The following is a 23,968-nucleotide window of genomic DNA, read 5'->3' on the forward strand; positions in this document are numbered from 1 at the left end:
ATTCTAGGGTCTTATTTCAACACCCGAGTGAACATATTCTAGGGTCTTATTTTAACAAATGAGTGAACATATTCTAGGGTCTTATTTTAACACCTCAGGGAACATATTCTAGGGTCTTATTTTAACACTTGAGTGAACATATTCTAGGGTCTTATTTTAACACCTGAGTGAACATATTCTAGGGTCTTATTTTAACACATGAGTGAACATATTCTAGGGTCTTATTTTAACACCTGAGTGAACATATTCTAGGGTCTTATTTTAACACCTGAGTGAACATATTCTAGGGTCTTATTTTAACACCCGAGTGAACATATTCTAGGGTCTTATTTTAACGCCTGAGTGAACATATTCTAGGGTCTTATTTTAACACCTGAGTGAACATATTCTAGGGTCTTATTTTAACACCCGAGTGAACATATTCTAGGGTCTTATTTTAACGCCTGAGTGAACATATTCTAGGGTCTTATTTTAACACCCGAGTGAACATATTCTAGGGTCTTATTTTAAAACCTGAGTGAACATATTCTAGGGTCTTATTTTAACGCCTGAGTGAACATATTCTAGGGTCTTATTTTAACACCTGAGTGAACATATTCTAGGGTCTTATTTTAACACCCGAGTGAACATATTCTAGGGTCTTATTTTAACACCTGAGTGAACATATTCTAGGTTCTTATTTTAACCCTTAAGGGAACATATTCTAGGGTCTTATTTTAAAACCTGAGTGAACATATTCTAGGGTCTTATTTTAACGCCTGAGTGAACATATTCTAGGGTCTTATTTTAACACATGAGTGAACATATTCTAGGGTCTTATTTTAACACCTGAGTGAACATATTCTAGGGTCTTATTTTAACACTTGAGTGAATATATTCTAGGGTTCTATTATGCAGCACATTTGTAGCTTGGTGCCATGTTAGTCGTCCAACACAGGACAATGACCCTGATAGTTCTAATGTATGTGTTTATGTGTGTGTGGAGGGTAAATATCTTACTGCTTAATACACAATGTCTTATAGATCTGTTCCAAGAGAATTCAATGCCAATTTTATGGGTTTAATGCCAATTTTTTGAGTATAAATCAGATAGTTCATGTCCCATACTGAAACTATTGCAGAGATTTGAGTCTGATTGTTTTAGTCATACCAAACATACACTGTCTCACTTAGCCTGATGCCTTTTTTAGGGTACAATCAAGTCAACATATTTTCAAGATCTTTTGGCTTCTATTTCAAGAGGTTATATGGTGAAAAGTACCCCATATTTTCTTTAACAAAATGAATATGTCTACCACACAAAGGGAACATCTTACACTGCAAGGCTATGAGTGCATATATTTGTTTTGTTAAAAGAAATGTGTGTTAGTTGCAATTACCCTGAAATGAAACTGATTCTCTCAAAGCACCATCATTCTTTTAACAATATTTCTTTTAACATAGTATGTATAAAAAGGTTAATACCACTTACTTGATGTAACATCTATAGTACAGACCCTGAGGCTTGTTAAATTATAAAGTTTATTAATATGTCCAAAACAAAAGCTTTTACCTCTTCTGTTCCGTGTTTTGTGACTGAAGAGTGTTTAAACAACTGTGCAAGCATAACGACAAATCAATCCTAGTTGGCAACATCTTGACTGTCTGTCAAAGAACTCTGTGTGTATGTCTGTGTCTGTGTGTGTGTGACTTGGAATTTTAACATAGCTTTAACAATTTTTCAGTCATATCGCTATGATGTCTGCAGTGTCGCAATTTTATAGTGATGTCTAGCACTGGGGCATCATACCGCAGACATGTAGCACGATGCCCCACCCAGTCACATTATCATGACACTAGGCCAACCAGTCCTAACACTAACCTCTTAATGCTGAGCGCTGAGCGAGGCAGCTGTTAGTACCATTTTTGTAAGTCTTTGGTATGACTCAGCTGGGGATCGAATCCATGACCTTCCGCATCTGAGGCGGACACTCTAACCACCTGGCCACCGGAGCAGTTCTGTCAAAGAACTAATGTGTGAACTAGATTTAGTGGCCTTTAAATTAAGCTTAGTGAGCAATATCTTTATTGATTGTCTGACAAAGAACTATAAGTAGTTGCCTCTAAATTATTCTTTGTTAAGTGTGTCTATTGGGCAGCTTAATGGATTAAGAAATCATTAAATTGCATAATAAACAAAATGATATTTGAGAACTATGTGCCAGTTAAACTTTTCATCTACCAGACATGTCTGTCAGGTGGTACAGACAAAAGTCCCAAGGACCAAAACCACCCTGACGTGGGTAGGACAAAAGCCCCCACTAGATTTTTAAAAATAAACAAGTGTATTATGGTTTTCATTGCTTAAATTATTTGCTATGAATCACAGCAATTTTGACGTACAATCATGTTAGTGGTTGATTAAAATATAAAAAAATTCTAACATAATTGTTAAAATAGAATCTTTTATTATATGCATGATACTTTTAATAATATAATTCTACACTAAGGCAGGTTTAAGCAGTTAACTGTTTAAAATTGCAGTTATCAAAGTTGAAGTGGGTAATTGTCTTTGTTTAAGAAAAGGTGTAATGAACCAGAACACTGAACTGCAACTGAATGTGCAAGTAACAAAAGATATCATTGGGATTACTTTTGTTCGAATAACACCTGTTAACATAAAAGTATTATTATACAATATACTATTAATCCTTTATCTATATACATCTACATTTAATGAAAATATATGGTTTTGTAATAATAATACGCACTTTAAAACTGTTTAGGATTTTTCAAGTTGAATTAGGCATTAAATTGATTATACGAACTGTGCTTCAGTATAGTAGACATGTTGGATTATTCTGTGAAGTACGATTTGTAGCCCAGTCTGAGATACACAAATGGGTTTTAAAAAATGGGATTATTTTGTTTGATATTTATGAAAATACGCCTATATCATATCAAAAGAAAAAATATATAAAACTGGTTTGTATTCATTACACAAGATACACATTACAGAAGATACTATCAATACAACCATAGGGTGCAAGGGAGATCATTGTACATCAAAGTAAATATAGTTTAAAAAAATAAAAAAATCTAAATCAAATATATAAACAAGTCTATAATAATGAACAAAGAAATGCATAATAATGTAAATATCAAAGATCAAGGGCTTTTGTCCTTGGGGGCTTTTTGTTTTCAGGATATCTGATACAGACCGTATTACCTACTGATGCACTGTCTACTTTTAATATGTAAAATCACTGTTAAACTTAACACCCTAACATCCACCTTACCAAAAAAGGATTTAGATTTCATAAAAATTTGATTTAATATCTATTCCAATTGATTGTTCATTCAAGTTCACTCAAAAAAATTCAAATCTTCCTGAATGTTTGTCTCTGCATATTTGTAGGTATTTGAAGAATTAAATCAAATGCCTACCAATAAGCAAACTCTTACAGGCAAAACCATTAAAATGACATTTATAAAACCATGAATTTAACTACCCATGAAAATGACATTTGTAAAACCAGGAATTCAACCACACATGAAAATGACATTTGTAAAACCATGAATTTAACTACCCAAGAAAATGACATTTGTAAAACCAGGAATTCAACCACACATGAAAATGACATTTGTAAAACCATGAATTTAACTACCCATGAAAATGATATTTGTAAAACCATGAATTTAACTACCCATGAAAATGACATTTGTAAAACCATGAATTTAACTACCCATGAAAATGACATTTGTAAAACCATGAATTTAACCACCCATGAAAATGACATTTGCAAAACCATGAATTTAACTACCCATGAAAATGACATTTGTAAAACCATGACTTTAACTACCCATGAAAATGACATTTGTAAAACCATGAATTTAACCACACATTTAAATGACATTTGTAAAATCATGAATTTACCAAGCCATGAAAATGACATTTGTAAAACCATGAATTTAACCACCCATGAAAATGACATTTGTAAAACCATGAATTTAACAAGCCATGAAAATGACATTTGTAAAACCATGAATTTAACCACCCATTTAAATGATATTTGTAAAACCATGAATTTAACTACCCATGAAAATGACATTTGTAAAACCAGGAATTTAACCACCAATGAAAATATCATTTGCAAAACCAGGAATTTAACCACCCATGAAAATGACATTTGTAAAACTAGGAATTTAACCACCCATAAAAATAACATTTGTAAAACCATGAAAATTGAGACCATAAAAATAAATCATTACAGGGTATGAATGACCTGAAAATTGTTCAATGTCTAGAGCCCATTGTTTTTGGCCATATACCAGTCATATATTACCAGCACTTGCCCATATCTTAATTGATTTTATTAAATTCAATGTGCTGCCTACCCCTTTTAAAAGCCAAAAAATTGTCATACATGTGCACTGATGCAAGTGGAAGTCAAGCAGTTGGTAACATTGCCACGAATCTTCTAATTTAGCAACAAATATGTGAAGCACTAGACTAAGTTTGATATTAGTCAATCAAATGTTAGTCTTTCCTCTGCCTCTACTAAAACTAAGCATCTATTCTATAGGCTAACCAAATTTTCAAGATGATTTTGTTTACAGTAAGTATTTATTGGCAGGACCAAATAGTATAAGGAATCTGTCTACAACAACCAGTCCATTACCTTTTGCATTGCAGGATGGCAAATGTAGTTTAAATAGTATACGACTCAATAAGTAACCAACTATGCAGATATCTGAATTTATTAGTTTGGAATAATGATGCTATTGGTCTATGTACTGTAGTAAATATCTGCACCTTAGCCTTTGTTGATGGACCAATGCATGGCTTAGGCAAACATAGGCAGTGTAGTAACTTAATGGCCATGGACCAATGCATGGCTTAGGCAAACATAGGCAGTGTAGTAACTTAATGGCATTGGACCAATGCATGGCTTAGGCAAACATAGGCAGTGTAGTAACTTAATGGCCATGGACAAGTGAGTTAGAAACCAAATTTTCAGGCCATGATATAAAGAGCTTACATTAAAAATATGCTGACACTAATAATCAGCCAGACAAGAACTGGTATTATATAACACATACTACAGCAGTGGTGGGCAATACTTTTTGCAAGGGGAGGGGGCACTCTACAAATTTGTTAAGTTATCAGAGGTCACATATGTCTACTATATTATTGAAATTACCTCACAATCTATTGTATAAAAACCACATTATGTTCTTTCTACATTAAAATAAATACACTTAATAATGAATAGTTGAATACACATTTATCCAAAGCTTATCTCAGGAAGCAATTCATATTGTAAACAATTTTGTGGGCCATAGTGAATTGTTAGTCATAATTTGCCCAACTCTGATCAATCGTTTATTTTCAAACTGTTAAAGCATGAACAATGCAGAGTAGTTAGTATCATCTAACTATAATTGGTAATTTTATTATCTATATTTACCTTTGGACAAAACAAATTGGCCTACATTGACCCTATAAGCTTCCAAGTTCTTGCTTTCAACTTGTATTGTTCTGAAACATGAAGAAAATTACCAATTTAAAATATTATATTGACATCATAATACATTATTATAAAGCACTCAACTGGCAGTTTATTTGTTTATGTATTTATTTACAATATTATTCATTAAATTGTTTATTTCAATTTATCTGAAGGTACTTGACTGCATCAAATGAATTTATTTCATTTATATATTATTTAAGCTGTTATTGTTCATTCATCTTTCTATTTATTGATTTATATAAGTATTCATTACTTATTTACTTCTAGTCTGGGCAAACCAAAACAAAAACTTAAAATATTTTGTTTACAAATTTAAATGGCAATCACAAAACAGGAACTCTAAAAGCTGAGAATTTGATGTGTACTGTAAAATAATTAATATATACAGCTAATTTCCTAAACTTGTTATATATACGAGTATCAGAAGTACTGGCTTTGTAAAAAATTACATTTTCATTGATTTTGTTCTTAAATTTGTGGATTGGAAAAAGGGTCATATTTTTCCAAAGAAGAGTTCCTTGTGGGTCCAAGATAAAGTACTTTGTTGTTGTTGCTGTAGGGCTTAACGCCATTTTTCAGCACACAATAGGCTATACAAGGCAGCCAGTGGTGAAGAACCTGGGAAAACCCGGAAAAGAACCACAGACACAAGAGAAGCTACTGGCACCCACACTGGCTGAGCCTGAGACTCAAACCCACACAGACAGAAGTGGGATGGCAGTGATCTGTAACCGTAAAGCACTTAAGACCACTCAGCCACTTGGGGCCCCTAAAGTACATTTGATGTAATCTTCAATCTGTCTTCATCTGTACCTAAAACTGCATGAAGTCTCATTCCAATTTACTTACGTTGGATTTCTGTGATTAAATCCATCACTAAAAGAATTGCTCCTGATTAAGTCAGATCGCCACTCTTGAGCTGTAATAGAAGTAACCTAATTAACCTCACACACAAGAAATTTGAGAAATAAGCAAACTATTAGGATTTCTAGGAAAGTAAATCATTATATGTATCATTTTCCTTAGTTAATTCTTTGAAGAAAATAAGGCAACATGATCAAGAATTTAATTATCATGCACAAAACAGGAATGATGAAGTCAAACCTTCACTTCAAAGTTAATGAAATAGAACCCTTTCTACTCAAAAATAGACATGCTTAGCCATTTTAAAAGACCAAAACAGTCCTTCTCAAATTGAACCCCCTTTTAAAAGAAACCTGGATCCAGCTTTTTATTGATTTGATTCCTATTTTATCTTGCATTAGGGAGGTTTACATAAAGATACTGAAATTGTACTCATTACATTTTGATAACAATGGTCATCTATACATAGTGACCTTCAAATCGCATGATTGTTACAAGGCTTGAAGATTCTGATGATCTTTGTCACAATCGCCGAAGAATTAACAACAATAATGGTTTATTTTCCTTATGTTTGACGTTGTCTTGGCAGCTATAAATTGAAAATGTTCACATTAACCTATTCACCTCTGGTTTTATTTTGCAAGTGAATACAATTGTTCTGGTCAATTTATATCTTCATCATAAACCCGAACACATGGATTCCAATGATCACTGTATCTTTTTACTTTTTCAGACTCAATCTCACACCTTTCTACTGGTTACTCTTAGTGTTGTTGTTGTTGTTGTAGGGTTTAATGCCATTTTTCAGCACACGATAGGCTATACATGGCAGCCAGTATTAATGGTGGAGGAAGAACCCAGAAAAACCCCGGAAAGAACCACAGACCCACGAGAAGCTACTGGCAAGCTTTCTCACATACCCACATTAGCCGAATCCGAGACTTGAACCCACGCAGGCAGAGGTGAGATAGCAGTGATCCATAACAGAGAGCGCTTTAGACCACTCGGCCACTCGGGGCCCCACTCTAAGTGTATTTGCCATTTAATGCTAAGTGTGTATATGTGTGTGTGTGTGTGTGTGTGTGTCTCTCTCTCATATATATATATTTCAGCACAAGATAGGCTATATATGGCGGCCAGTATTAATGGTAAAGGAAGAACCTGGGAAAACCCCGGAAAGAACCACCGACCCATGAGAAGTTACTTGTAAGCTTTCTCACATATCCACACTGGCCATGCCCAAGACTCGAACCCACGCAAACAGAGGCGAGATGGCAGTGATCCATTGCAGAGAGTGCTTTAAACCACTCGTGGCCCATATATATATATATATGTATGTGTGTGTGTGTGTGTGTGTGTGTCTGTGATGTGTGATTTATATTTTTAACGTAGCTTTTTAAAAAACTTCAGTCATATCGCTACGATGTTTGTAATGTGGCAGTTTATAGTGGTGTCTAGCACTGGGGCATCATGCCACAGACATGAGTGAGGCAGCTGTTAGTACCATTTTTGCAAGTCTTTGGTATGACTCAGTCAGGGATTGAACCCACGACCTCCTGCATCCAAGACGGGCACTCTAACCACTAGGCCACCGGAGCAGTATATATATATATATATATATATATATATATATATATATATATATATATATATACACACACTCTCACTTTTCTGGTAGGGCTATAAACAATTTCTAAGTCCTCAGACGCAAGTGAAAGAACCAGGAAGCACCTGCTTTCTACATAAATTTACTTATTTATTTTATACAAAATGCATGTGTGTGTGTGTGTAGCATTATAGGGTGAGGATCTGTACGCTCATGGTTTCACTTATGACACAATGGGTGAGAACACAGGGGTAAGGGCAGTCCCAGGAGCATATGGTGACTGTATAAATTACTTCTTCATCTAATGCCAAATGATGTAAGGGTGGGGCTATGGGAAGTTCATAAGTTATGACCAATGTGTCTTTCCCCAGTGGGCCAGGACAGACCATGAGGCAAATACTCACTGCATAAATGATTTGGCATTTTCATGCTAAGAAGTGTATACGTGGTTATATGGTGGGGATCTCAATGGTTTTCAAGTTAAGACTAGGGATAATGACCAACACAGGGTCATGACCCAGGGGCAATGTTAGTTTCCAACAAAGTTAACAGTCTACTTATACATTATTTGAAACATTAATCCGAAGACAGATGTATGCATCATAGCAAACACAAGGGTTTCAGTAAACACTACATTTCTTTACTTTTTCAGCCTCAGTCCAACACTTTTCTACACGTTACTCAGACAGTGCATTTACCTTTTAATGCAATGTAAGTGTATATATACTTTTAGGTTAGGGCTAGAAACAGTTTCTTTCTCCTTAGAGGCTAGTGAAAGAACCAGGGGGTCACTGCTTTTTGTATAAACAACTATGTCTTGTCATGTGTGTGTGTGTGTGTATGTGTGTTCCATATCTGACTAAATTAAGTGCCATCCAATCCCACAAGCCCCAACAAAAAACAAACACCACATAAACACATCCGTGCACTATCTAGACATCTGGAAAAGCCCTCAGACACAGCAGACTAGAATAACTTAAATGACTTAAAAATGCAAATCCCAATCGCTCTGTTGGCCTAAGTGGGTAGTGTCCACCTCAGATGTAGGAGGTCGCAGGTTCTAAACCCAGCCAAGTGTCATACCAAAAACTTATAAAAATTGGCACTCATGGCTGCCTCACTTGACACTCAGCATTAAGAGGTCAGTTTTAGCATTTGTCAGCCTGGTGTCAGGATAATAATAATGTGACTGGGTGGGATATGATGCTACATGTCTGCAGCATGATACCAGTGTTAAACATCACTATAAACTGACACAATGCAGATATTGTAGTGATATGAAAATTGTTACAGCTATGTTAAAAATCCAAATCTAAGACACACATACCCACACAAATCCCCATGCTTTTAAATATCAGGAAGCGACAAAAACAAACAATATAATTAAAGATATACTTCATGCACTTGGTTCCCATCTGGAAAAGTTTAGTCAATTTTTGACCCAATCATAAAACTTGATTGCTTTTCTACAAAATTCCATCTAAAAAATAATCTGATACTGTGATAGAAGGGTAATCATCTGAAAATGGCAGAGAACTCAGTCAAGGTGGTTGTTGTTGTTGCTGCGGGGTTTAACGCCATTTTTCAGCACATGACAGGCTATACATGGCAGCCAGTATTAATGGTGGAGGAAGAACCCAGAAAAAACACCGGAAAGAACCACAGACCCACGAGAAGCTACTGGCAAGCTTTCTCACATACCCACATTGGCTGAATCCGAGACTCGAACTGCAGCAGACAGAGGTGAGATGAAAGCGATCTGTAACAAAAAGCGCGTTAGACCACTCAAGGCCCCCCTCAGTCAAGGTATGCCAGGCAATATAAACCTATGTCAAAAGCATCATCATATGTTTATGGAATTATTTGCACAAATCCAGTAAATTGAATTTTATCTAGTAAGTTCATGCTTGAGAAAACAAAGACCTGGGAACATTTTGGACAAGAATGTAATCTCAGTGAGTTGACCATAATTAATACTACGATCAGCAATGTGTATCATTTGTCACAAGGTGTATGTACATGCAATGAAGGCTACTATAATATTTCAATGGAGTTCTTCCTATCATTCATATAAACGCATGAGCCTGTTCTGTTTTTTCCCTGGTTTATCCGATCGAGTAAAGAACAGGTGGGTGAATAACTGGATGGACAGAAGGTATGAAAATATATCCTATATGTTGAAAGAAAAAGAATAAAATAAAAGGCTTAAAGTCTTAAAGGAATCAACCTATTTCCATTGTATAATACAAACAAACTTACAGTATGAATATGTTGTTTCAACCCTTGTCTGTCCACCCTCATTGTACTCCCTGAAATAGAAGAGAAAATCCTCACATTAAAATGATGTTCATTACAAGATAAACTCATGATAACTAAGTTAAAAATATTGTATAGTCTGGAGATTAGTTTGCTTACCAACTGTAAATGCGCTGAGAACACAAAACTCATTTTCATAATAATAATAATAATAATAATAATGAGGACTTTGTAAGCACATAATCTTTAGAAGCTCCAAGTGCTTTACAACATTAGACAACACCTATAACATTAAAAAACATATATAATGATATGATTACAAAAAACAAACACCATGAAATTAAAAAACATAAAAAACATGCTGAAAATATTTAAGGTAGGGAACATTATTAGGTCTTTAAGTTTGTTCTTGCAGACAACATGAGTTTTAAGAGCACTCTTGAATGGGATCACTATGTCTTTGTGTTTAAGTTCAGTGGGCAATTCATTCCACGTTGCTGGCCCCTGGTATGCAAAAGAACATTGTCCATATGATTTCATTTTCATAATGGGATAATGAGTATACAACTGTCAGAAGAGGAGCATAAGAATCTTGCTGGTGTGAACACATGGATGAGGTCGGATAAGTATGCTGGACTAGAGTCCATCAGTGAAACGTAAGACAGAGAACAAATTTTGTGTTTGATTCTGGATCAAATGGATAGCAAGTTTAGGGTACAGGGCATTGGGGAGGTGTGCTCTGATTGTGGTACTCTAAGTATGATCCGAGCAGCTGTGTTTTGAACTTTTTGAAGTTTCTGAAGTAGATATTGAGATGAACCATACAGAATTAAGTTACAATAATCCAGTCTTGAAAGTACTAATGAACAAACAAGTGTTTTAGTGGCATCAACTGAAAGATATTTGCGAATGGAGCTGATGTGTCAAGATATGCAGCCTTGACATGTTGATGCAGCATGAGAGTAGTCCAGAGTGACACCTAGGTTCTGTACTGACTGTGTGAATTTAATGTTGGTGTTACTGATATTTATTGTTTGAGGTAAAGGATGTGACTTGTGTTGCGATCAGAATGGCCTGAGTTTTATCATCATTCATCTGCAGCTTGTTAAATGTCATCCATGATTTCACATCAGTAATGCACCTCTCTATACCTTCAGTTGGGTGGCTGGATTTGTATATTTGGGTATCGTCAGCACACAATTGATGAGACACTAGATGATGATCTGTGACACTTGAGAGCGGCTGAGTGTATAGAATGAAGAGAACAGGTCCAAGAAGAACACACCCCTGTGGAACACCACAACACAGACTAACTGGGCTGGAGTGTATTCCATTTGCAAACACAATTTATGTTCTGTTGACCAAGTAGGACTTGAACCACAGTAAGGCTGTATCATGAATGCCATATACATGCTGGAGATGGTGAAGTATTATATCATGGTCTATTGTGTCAAATGCTGCAGACAACTCAAGGAGGGTGAGGACTGTAACCTTTCCGCTATCCAAAGCAGAGATAATGTCATTAACTACTTTTAGAAGAGTAGTTTCAGTACCGAGGCAAGGGCAATATGCAGATTGTACATTGCTAAAAAGACTGTTTGAATTCAGATGAGATACAAGCTGAGATAGTGCAACCTTTTAAAGATTTTTTATATGAATGGGAGATTAGAAACTGGGCGGTAGTTCTTTAAATTGTTCTGGTCTAGTCTTGGTTTCTTTAGCAGAGGCGTAAAAATGGCAGTTAACTGCCTTGTGCCTTGATGTATTTCAGGTCAATGAAGTCACCATCACTAACCAAATATAAATGAAAAGACAAAAGGAAGAAATCAAAGTATTATGAATACTGATGTCTTGATGTGTTCAAGTTATACTAATTTGCATAAGATCATATGGAAGAACAGAACTCAAGTGATATTACCATTCCTTGACCTTTTAATACTGCAAACATACTGTACTAAATAAATTTAAAGATATTTGTGACAGTTTTCTTTTCTTTGTATGAGAGAATTTATATTAGCATTTATTTAAGAAATTATTTGGATTTTTAAAAGCATTTTCTACTATATTTAATGAGAATTTCCATCAGTGTAAAACTATCGAAGAGAGATAACTACTTTCAGGCCTACTCAATACCTGAATCTGAGCTGTCTCTCTCGAAATATAAAATTGATACAAGGCCAACTTTGTTTTTCTTAGTCGCTAATTTTAAACAAAACCATAAAGTTTGTTATCCTTATTAGTAATACAAATTCTATTTAATGCAATGAAGGTAAGGAGGGACTAAGCACTTCTAAGCCAAAATTAAAGAACAATAACATGAAACATGAATCAACCTTGCAACCACTTTTCTTTATGTTATTTTCTGATTAAAAGCATTGTTACATGATGCCTAAAGATCACTAATATAACTGCTGTGGTATGAAATGTGTGACTGATGAACAATGAAAGCCAATAGTAACAAAGAAGTGAACTGCACTTGATTTTGGTCAGAAAGTCACTATAAAATCATTAATATTCACTGGCATAATAAACTTTGGCCGTTTGGGCAAAAATGATAGTTTTACTATTATTAATATGCATTGATTGGGGAAAAAGTCATATAATTCCACAAAAACACCGTTGTTCATGGGGTCTTTAAATCTGTCATTTGTAGCAATTGTAAAATCTTTAAAAATTCATATCACCTGAAAAAGAGTACATTCACAGTTCTAAATCAGTCAGTGACCTACTTTTGGTTGACTATGATATACACCTTACAAAGATTTGTTTTCATATAAATTTTGGTGTGTGTGTGTGTGTGTGTTTTGGACTTTTACCATAGCTTTATAAAAAAATTCAGTCATATTGCTACGATGTCTGCAGTGTGGCAGTTTATTGTGATGTCTAGCACTGGGGCATCATGCTGCAGACACGCAGCATGATGTCCCACCCAGTCACATTATCCTGAAACCATGCCGACTAGAGCTAACATTAACCTCTTAATGCTGAGCACCTACTGACCTAGCTATTACATGTAGCAACATTTTTATAAGTCAATGGTATGACTTGGCTGGGGTTCGAACCTGAGACCAACCACATCTGAGGTGGATGCTCTAACCACTAGGCCATCAGATCGGTCCATATATTTTGGTAAGCATCAGTTTCAAAGTATACATGATACAGGCTGATCTTTGTGATAATAGTCAATATAGATGAAAGATACTGAATCCCTATATTGATGTTTTGCAAGACTCCTCAGCAATAATCCATGTCAAGTTGGGCAAGTCAAAATCCAACATTTACATGTGACTTCTCTGGACTTTCACAATGTCATGTGATCTACTTTTCCTTGATTAGATCCTGTGTGACTAATATTATAAATAATTCCCTTCATCAGAACTTGCAGGAATTTAGAAACACTTTCCCTGATTAGATCTTGTGAGAATTTAAAAATGCACTTCCCTAGATCAGATCTTGTGGGACTTAAGGAAATGATTCCCTTCATTAAATCTTGCCAGACTTTATAAACAATTCCCAAAGTAAAGGGTGTCCATTATACACATAAAATTATCAATGACATGTTTAAGTATGTCCAAACCAAAACAGCAAAATTAAAAATTAAACTTAAAATTAAGCATTTCGCAGCTTGCTTACAAACTTTAGTCATACTGACCTGATTTCAGTTTTAGTATCATAGTGATATTCAAGAAATAATGTCCATTTCCCCACAAAAATGATAATAATGCTAATTTTCAAATGGCATGAATAGATCTTTCAGTTACATGAAAATTTAAAGCTTTAAGTATGCACATCTGATAGTCTGAATGATATGAACTGACAAACAAATAAACATACAATCTAAGTACTTGGCAAGTGAAATTGTAAGTCAGTAACCCAATTTTTAAAAATGAAAATAAATCTGAATTGGAGACCATTTTCGTGCATATTCCATGCTAGGCAAGTAGGTCAAAATTTAAAACGCTTGCCTCTGTCACTGGTTTAGTGTATGCAAATAATGAGAATTTATAAGTTCAAAGCGAGGCAGAAATGGAAATGTGTAACAGAATTTAATATCCATTATAGTTACTGTATATACTTGCATATAAGCGTGTTCGCGTATAAGCCGACCCCCAAAATGAACAGGTATAAACACTAAAAAGTGCATGACCTGTGTATAAGCCAATCCACAACTCTAAGACATATCAAGATGGCAAGTTCTAAATGTGTTTGTTTATTTGGGCAAACTTATATTTTAAAAAAATTACATGTATACTTAATTTATTTAATTTTCAGTGTTCTTATTGTTTCTGCCTAATTTAGATTTGTGTATAATCTTATCGAACGTTGACAAGAATTTAGCAATCGCGATTTGCTGTAACACTACCTCTTCCTTTTGGCTTGATTATTGTTTGTTTATGCATTATTGCATTGGACTTTTTATATCAGTGCACCAGTAATTATGTTTTTACTTTGCTTTGAAATTGTAAATACCTAACCCATCAAAATGTAATCCCAGTATGACAACACAATGAACAACAATACAGTTCGATTCAATGCTCAAAATTAGGCTACTGAACGTATTTACATAACGGCATCACTGAATGTACATTGTAGGTTGGATAATGCACTAAATTAAGCACATCCCTTGGGGTCGATTCCTGTGCACCACTGCGCTAAACTTTAATGATATCTCCAAAATACAATAATGAAGTTTCAGAAATAATGCTTTGAACATTATGCTAATACCGTAAAAACCAAGTTGTAGTTTGCTTTGATTTAAGCGACCTTACACCGTACCTGTCAACTTTTCAACTGGGAGGAAGAAAAAAGACTCCCAATTTTTAGGGTTGCTCTACGCCTACCTCCCAATTTCGTATCTTCCGATTCTTGTGGAGAACTCCTGATTATTACAATATGTCTTTGATTTTCATTTCTTCTAAACAAGAAAAGAGCCTTCATGTTCTGTTGTATCACCCGTGAATTACTGTTTTGACAAAAAAATACTAGAAAGAATTCGCTTCTTTACTAAAAAGAATGTTAAGTTTAAACAGTATTCATGTTAATTAATGATTTTTTTTACCTCTACAAAAATACAAAAACATCAGAAGAAGAAAAAAAATAAACCACAACAATAAAATCGTCCAAAATTAATTTCAATCTCATGGGTATATACCAATGTTAATTACCATGGTTAAATTAAAAGAAGGAATGAAAATACATACCATGCAGCAAATGTGGCATCAAAAAACTAATTCAGAATACATGTTTTATAGTAAACAATACTAAATGTTTTATGAGTTGACAATAAGGGAATAAGGTCAGATATACGACGGGAAAATAGTTGCCACATGTACAGTACCATGAGGCTGCCTATTTAGGTACCTTTAGTTCAACAGAATTGGGAATCCTTTATTTGCCAATCAATTGCTGGTACTTGCATAACACACACTGGCGTAGAACGTGTTTTTTTTAAATTCCGACAGAGGGCCAGTCGTTGCATTGATAAGGATTAACTTTTAATTAGTCGTGCTGGCTTACTTGCTTGTTTATTTAAGACTAATCTTTAGCTGCTGTGCAGTTTGACCACAGCTGACCAGAATATGAAAATAAGGCACATCCTGAGGGAAAATAAGGTGTGTCACAGGGCACAGGGAGAAAGGACAAGTCTTTTTGCGAATTTCACACATATTGGACCAGAAAGATCAATCAATATTTATTGAAAACAAGGCTTTAAAAATGCCATGAAAAACCTCTCAATTTTAGGTCCCAATCTCCATTTTTTTATTCAGTCTCCCTACTTGGCTTTTGAAAAGTTTATAGGTATGCCTTACACCCCGTTTTCCAAAACTATGGTAATCATGCTAATATTATGGAGTGAAAGGCAAGTACACATCAATGTACTTGTATGGCTGTCAGTCAGAATTCCCTCTTAACACAAGCCAGTTTCAGGATTTTAATGATTTACTTGCCTGTACTGCTGTCGCAAAATGAAAGACAGATTCACTATCAACATAGGAGATGCCGAAACATCAAGCTTTCCACTGTGTGGGAAGTTATGTTTGTTCAGCCAAAACACAAGACTAAAATTGACTGATGTTGATCTTAGTTGATCTATATGAGAATTTTAGCCTTTATTATTACCACTCCTCCTGAACAAGTAAATTATGCTGGTTATGTGCCTTGTACAATTAAACGTGTGTACCTTTTTTAAAATATTACCTTAATTTGTAGGATCGCTTATATCATTGAAAATGAGTAACCAGTGAGCGCGTGATTCAACATAAATGAAACAGCTATTAAGGACTAGTTTGAAATGTTATTTGGAAGAATGCACTTTGGTCAAAACAATGAATAAAGCAAAATCTGCATCCAATATGTTTGGGAATAACTAAGGATTTAAGTGATGCTATGCACGCTTTGCACTGTGTAAGTACTGTACATTATAGTTCAGCCCCTGGTCTCCTGTGTAAACTCAACTGGCCTGCGTATGATAAAGTCTGTATTTACCTTTACTTAATTTTGTGTTGGAGAAATCAGAAAATATGCACATGCAAAATAATAACAAAATCAATCATAGTACTTCATAACAGTTTAATAATTGCTGGGTCACTGAAAGTTATTTCTTTTACATGCCTATGTCTTAGGACACGGATAAAATTATTGTTTCATGTCCCAAGATTTACAGCCATTACAGAAGTCAACAAAAAGATCTAAAAACTGTCAAGTTTAGACATTAGCCCGCAGACAAGACCCCCTCCCCTCTTTCAGGCCTTTATTTTTTTCCTAAACTATTTGGCTTATACGCGAGTACATATGGTAATCAATAGCAAAATAAGTATTACAACATGCATGTACATTCACAATGCTTAAAAACACTGCTGTCAGGACTCGCTAAACCGATTGACATGTTATCCAAGATCTTGCAACTGCATTATTCACCAAGTACAGATGAAAACTCCAATATTTTCTTGAATACATTTAGTCAAACTATTCGAAAGAACCATTTATTAACCAGCAAACCAAAGTAGGAGAAAGCAAGCAAGTGACCACATCATGGACATGGATGGATTATAATGCATAGTAAGTTATGCAGCTTACAGGAAGTGTACATGAAAAATGTCATGGGTCAAAAGATAAAGAAACATGTTTCTCAAATGGGAGACACAGAAGAAAATTACCATTTACTTGAAATATTTTCTCTCTTTTTCAACCATTTTGCTTCCAATTATGTTAAGAACAATCTGGGAGACACTGAAATGCAGCATTATATCAGATACAACATTTCTAACTAATTGTCAAATATGAGTCAAGAGTGCAATTGACTACCGTGTATTTAAAAGAAATGAAAATAATGAGAGTTTAATTATAGCAACACTTTACGTTTTGCGCTCATGTTCCACCCACTGGTACATTTCCACTGTCCTTTTCAACTTCACTGCATGGACACTTACACCATATGCCTCATCATACAAAACCTGTAATTCATCAAATAAAAATAATAATCCAATTTAATAATCACATCAAAACCTAGTGAAACTTGTCTATAAAAGACATTCATTAACCACTGCATTATGTCCTCTGTGAATATGAGTTCGTTAGGCTTAAACATCTGCAAATGAAATTACATACAGGTGTCCCCTAAAGCAGGTTTCATTGTATTGTTTTCCAAACCTTTCAGAGATAATTCTGAGTTGATTTTCAGTCTTTAAATTGTCTATTGATGTATTTACAGTACAAATTTACCTGTTTAATATTTTTTATATAAAATGTTATCAGAGGAAACATGATATACCAAATTATTTTTAAAACTCACTATCCTAACCAGTACTTCTTATACTGAGAGAGCACGATGATAAAGTTAAAAACAAAATGATTGAAGAAACAAACTTGGTGTAGCACTTGCATGCCTGTGTTGATGAATCACCTTTGCGCATCTGACTTGCATGTTCAATTATAACCATCACATTTGCATGAATTGGCTTCCATGGCATGTCTTTTGGCACAGCACTTTATTCAGCTTGCCTTGGCATGATATACATGTAAACCCAAAGTCTTGCTGTCTCAAAAACACAAAACCAAAATCCAACCAAACCTAATTACAGAAACCAGTGCCTACAAAATATTACTTGTCTCAAACCAAATTCTACTTGCCTGTTTACTTTATTTTAATATTATGTCAAAAACTGCTTTACATTTTAAAACATAAAACAATGCTTTGAACTGAATTACATGGAGCCAGTGAGTAAAGTAACTTACCTTGTCTGTGCTAAGTGGTCCAATGAGATGAACAAGTTTTCCATTGTTTTCTCTGGATGCTACATCAATGGTCTTGAGGCTTAGTACCATGTTCATGCCTTCATCCAAAGACTTAGCTGTCTGAACAGCCCTACCCTGTTAATAATGGAAAATATAACATTCAAAGTTTAGTTAACTTTCTTAAATGTCTTAAAATATTTTACACTACTGTTCTCACATTTTTAAATAAAATAGCGGGTTTGTGTATAAACATAGTCAAAACATCTAATGTGAGAAGCCTGTGATAAATAGAAAATCACAACAAACAGTTTGACTATTTGTTGTGACCCATGAAATGAAATGTATCCTGCCTTCACAGATACCCCTGACCCTAATGAATACAACTCATATCTCTTCTCAAAGACAAATGGTTTTTCTTCAGAGATGACTTTAAATTGATGAACATATCTAACTATACCTTTCGCACTGGCAAAAAAGGTGACTTCCATTTCTAATGTGATAACACAATAACTTTTCCCACCATCTACCAAACAAACTGCTTTGATGCTGGAATAAAAACCAACTTGCTTTCTCAGCCAACATGCTGACACCTTTTCGTATGACTGCAGTATGGTCAGTACAATTGAGATATATGAAGTATTTCAACATCAATCCCTTCATCTAAACAATGCCTTGCTCATCAACCAAAAGAAGTGTCGGATTAGCATAACTGGAGCAGTCCAGTGACTGCTTAATGCAGGGTGAAAAATCATTTGGTTATCAAACACCAAGCTGCTGAGCATGGAAGGCTGGTGACCATTAAATACGTGGCATTTATACAGGACATTTGTTGGGAGAAAATCAGAATGACAATTGTGACCAGGTTACCACTGAACACAGTTGACCCGAAGGATAATTTTTGCTGTACATACGGTATTTATATGTACTGTGTGACCCTGCTATAGCATGCTCCGTTATAACACAAATTCGGATATAACACGGTTGTGGCATGGCTCTTGAAATTACATATACATGTATTTTTCTTCTGCACAAAAAATTCTTTCTTTAAAAGTACGAGGAAAAAAAACGTAAAAAGTTTGTTATCATTTTGGGGAAGAGATCGTGTATGAATAATACAAGACTATTGTGGCTTGGCTCCTGAAATTTTATGTATTTTTCTCGTGCACGAAAATATATTTTTCTCTTCTTAAAAGTACGAAGAAAAAAACGCGTAAAAAGTTTATTCTAGGATCGTGGAGGTCTTTGCCAATGTCGCAAACTTGGATTGTTTTTCCTTATTGGCTGCAAAATATGCCATGTGGCTTTTTTTTTATTGGCAACATTGTTGGCTGTTTAAACTTTTATATACAAACATTGGTTTGGAGTGCAGAAATTCAGAGGCCCCATGAAAGGAAGCCACAAACTGGATATAAAATGCACTGAAATTTATCTATTGTTACATAAACAAATTCTTTGTCCATATTGACAAACCATCTAAACAGTGCATTGTTATATCATAATCTGCTTATCTTGACATCTAGCATGAGTTCTGTATGTTGTGAAATATCCACTTTTTAGTTGTTGACATTTCTGGTAATGGAGATCAACTGGATGAGGCATTGTCTCATAATCTTTCATCAGATTTTCGGCTGCTCACTAGTAATTAATATATTTACAAAGACTGACATTTGTATGTGGATGGTAAGTTAAATTCCTCTTCTTTTCACTCAGAATTATATCCTTCAGAACACTCACATTTTCTGTAATAATCCCTGTCATCAGAAGACATGCGTCTCTATTGTCCATTGACCCTTTGTTAATTTTCAGATGCATGCGTGGAAGGCAACATCACGCTGCTACCACAAATGTAAAAAAAAAGACATCTTTTTTATTGGTTTATTCAATAGGTATGGAGGGACAGTAACCAGAATAGTCCAAACGATGGCCAATCTCTTTGTAAAAATGTACCCAGATAAAATAGTTTGCTGAAATTTCAAAGGAAACAGATTACCTTTGAAGCACTGACTGTTAAGAAAACGTACTCAGCAAATGGAAAAAATACCAGTCTCAATCATGCAATACAATTATTTGATGTTGCCATCACAATAAGAAATGGGCATTTGTTTGGTTCTCCAAAGCTGTCCTTTAGCGGTGACTTCAATAGTGCAAGCACTGTTCATCAAAGAAAACAGACTATATTCTTTCAATAACAGCAAAGAACTTTTCTTCAAAGGAAGTCAGTACCAAACTTAAATAAAAGTGATGGAATCTGATGGATTTTTTGCATTTTCCAACGTGACTGGAACACATTAACTATGCTGTGAAAGTTTCCTTTTTGTAGGGAAAAAGTTTATGTTTATGAACACTACCAATGGCAGCTTAAAACGCAAACTAACTTTTACCAACTTGGAACGTACTTTAAAGTAAATGTGTTTCATCATTTGTTACATGATTGTGCTATGTTTTTCAACTGAATTCAGACCAATATGACCTGTTACAAAATTAATGAATATTTTAAAGCTGTGTATGTATATTTTCGATGTAATCACTTGTATTGTGGATGCAATGTATATGATGAGGTTCGCGGGTGTGTACACGGTGTTGATACTCTATTATGCTATACATTAGACATTTATATATAAACAGGATTCACATATATGTACCAATTCGTGGTTCTCTAAATAAAGTAAACTATTATATTATGTCTTCTCTGTTTTCACTACAGATGTATTTCTTATTTAATATGCATCAATTTAGGATGGTAACTGTGCTGATGAAGCACATATTTTACCGCCCGCATTTATTACCCACATGCCCCACACAATTTTTTGGGGAACATTTTCTTCAGCTAACTGACCTGGTTGCTTATAGCATGGCTTGGTCTATAACATGGTCGGGATCTATGGCTCCCAACTACCTTGTTATAGCGGGGTCACAATGTACTATGTCTCATAGGTTCTACCTATTTGAAGAAGTGGTCAGGTCAGTCAGATGGACTGCTGAGTCATATCTGGTGGATTTCATGGTAAACCTCAGTGCTCATGGGCTGTTCTGAATAACCGTAACCAAGACTTTCCCCCAGTACAGCCTATATAAGTAAGATCTTTTATTTGTGTCAATAATTTCAGATAAAAACTAATGGTGCTTGTAAAATACTGACATATCACATTAAATAAAGTATTATTATCACTAGGCTTCAAGCCTGGGGCATCACTGACCAGTTGCTGTGCTGTGGGGGGGGGGGATTCAAAGGGGGGTAATTGCCCCTATGCACTAGGAGATAGGGCCATAGACAAGGAGCGTTTTGGAAATGCTCTTCTGATATTATGAACTTCTGTGAGAATTACAGGTATGAAATGAAGTTGTTTAAATTTGCAACATGCATAATGGAGAGAATGTTGGCATACCTCTATGTTACTTTCACAAATTGTGGCTGAAATTTCTAAGGAAATTGTACATGTGGAAACTGTACCTACTCTAAGCATACAGCTAGCTAGCTCAAATGACTGCTCCCATGTGCTCAAAACATCATCCTGAATTAATCTAAAGGACACTTTCTTAACAGTTATTAAAATAATGAAAATAAATTTTTCCACATTAGATAAAACCAGCTTTAGAAAGTTCATTGAATTAATTACCAAATATATAAAATGTAAAATAAATTATTGGCTCTTTTTTTTTAATAATTTATCTCTGAAGTCCAGGAAGTGAAAATGACCAAACCGAGCTAGCAGTTTATATATATATATATATATATATATGCGCGCATCTTAAGTAAGCTTTAATCCAAATTATACCAATCAATCATATACCAAAATAATGGGAATTAAAAGTTCTTTAAACAGTGCCATATATGCATAAGGTCTTTCTTAAATGGCCAAAAGAACCAGTATAGAAATCCTTTGAAATTCTTTTTCGTTAAAGTCTAACTCTATACAATATATGATGCTTTAGAGTGCTACCTTTCTGTTTTACAGCTGACATTTTCAGATTTTCATAGAACATCTTATTCATGTTGGTGGGGGCCGGGGGGAGGACAAAGGTTGGCAACTGACCCAAAAATATCTTCTGCAGCAAAGTAGATGTATCACTAAAGAACTGTATTTCCAGGCACCTCAAAACCCCCAACTGCCACCACTGTGACTGACTGTGGTGCTCAGAAGTGTACAGTATTTTTAGAATTTTAATTCCACTAAGGCAATGGTAGTGAACCAGAGAAAAATGTGCCATATGTATGATGCTGCCTGCTGCACCTATCGTCTCACTATATTTTTCAATGCGGAAATTCTTTGTGACCTGATAGGGAGAGTTCCTAACTTGGAACTATAAAGATGTGTAGAACACCCAAGTTTATTCAACAGTGCTATACAGATATATAAAACATCCATGTTCATTTAATAATGCTGCACAGCTATGTAACACACGCAAGTGTATTTATCATTGCAATTACAAATATATAACATACTGAAGTTTATTTAACAGTGCTATATACATATATAACACACCCAAGCTTACTTAAAAAGTGCTGCACAGATATGTAACATACCTAAGTTTATTAACAGTGCTATACAAATATAAATCACACCCAAGTTTATTTAACAGTGGTATATAGATATATAACACAGGCCTATTCATGGCACTCTTACTTAGGATAACAATCCAAAAGAAAATTCCTTGTCAATAAAAATCAATGACTATTGATCTAAAATGAAACATTTCTATAACAGAACTTACCTCATTCCAGAAGAGAAGGGTTGAAGCTATCAGCAGGAGAGCCAAGCCTACAAGTATTCCCACAAGACTGCTGCCAATTCGCTCCAAGAAACCTGGATTTCTTCTGTAAGTCACTGTTGTGTGGCTGTCCATAAATAAATTTTCAGGTATCTGCAAAATAATCTTTGAGTTTAAATGTGTATTTGCTTTACATGATTCAATTTTCAACTTAGCACAAAAAAAACCCAAAACATAAGAAGCTTATACCAAGATGAAATAATAATAATGTTTTCTGTACACTTTACAGACAGATAACCTTGTAAACTATTTACATTATAAGAACTGAATATATTCTAGAGCTTAAAACTTTTGGGGGAAATTTCCTCCTCAAAATGAAAAAAGGGGGTCATTTTCTTTTAAAAAATGAAAAACTTATTTCAGGGATAAAACAATGCATTTTGTGGTGCATTATTTGAAAAGCTGCATGAATCTCACAACTATGTATTCTATAATGGACCCTGTGAATGGACTGAAAGAAAGTTAATTGCAATTACTTTCTTTGTCAAAATGCATCCAAACATACTGCTAGATACTTTTTCATTTATTCTGACAGATGTGATTCATTTTACTAACCAATCAGTTGTATTTTTTCTTTCATTCTTTATCAGCAACAGTTTCAAAACAAAGAAGTTAAGGCTACAATATGCATTGCAGTCATGTGTACTGTATGTATGTATGTTATGTATGATTGTATGTTATGTATGTATGTATGTATGTATGTATGTATGTATGTATGTATGTA

At 34.7% G+C, this 23,968-nt stretch overlaps 1 protein-coding gene across 3 annotated transcripts in view; it reads right to left on the reverse strand.

Annotated features, from left to right (window-relative positions):
• The window catches only part of LOC149799583 (transmembrane protein 43-like), a 52,011-nt gene that overhangs the window by 14,696 nt on the left and 13,347 nt on the right, over window positions 1–23,968 (reverse strand). For all 3 annotated transcript variants that reach the window (XM_089958925.1, XM_089958926.1, XM_089958927.1), the window contains 6 exons: window positions 23,188–23,337; window positions 18,475–18,609; window positions 17,599–17,693; window positions 10,243–10,292; window positions 6,363–6,432; window positions 5,451–5,521 (listed from right to left, as the gene is read on the reverse strand). In XM_089958925.1, the coding sequence (XP_089815051.1) occupies window positions 5,451–5,521; window positions 6,363–6,432; window positions 10,243–10,292; window positions 17,599–17,693; window positions 18,475–18,609; window positions 23,188–23,319 (553 nt within the window). In that variant the 5' untranslated portion in view covers window positions 23,320–23,337. The remainder of the gene's footprint in view (window positions 1–5,450; window positions 5,522–6,362; window positions 6,433–10,242; window positions 10,293–17,598; window positions 17,694–18,474; window positions 18,610–23,187; window positions 23,338–23,968) is intronic.

The sequence above is a fragment of the Sinohyriopsis cumingii genome, chromosome 5, assembly GCF_028554795.1.
Source record: "Sinohyriopsis cumingii isolate HCF-2022 chromosome 5, ASM2855479v2, whole genome shotgun sequence".
NCBI lineage: Eukaryota > Metazoa > Mollusca > Bivalvia > Unionida > Unionidae > Sinohyriopsis > Sinohyriopsis cumingii.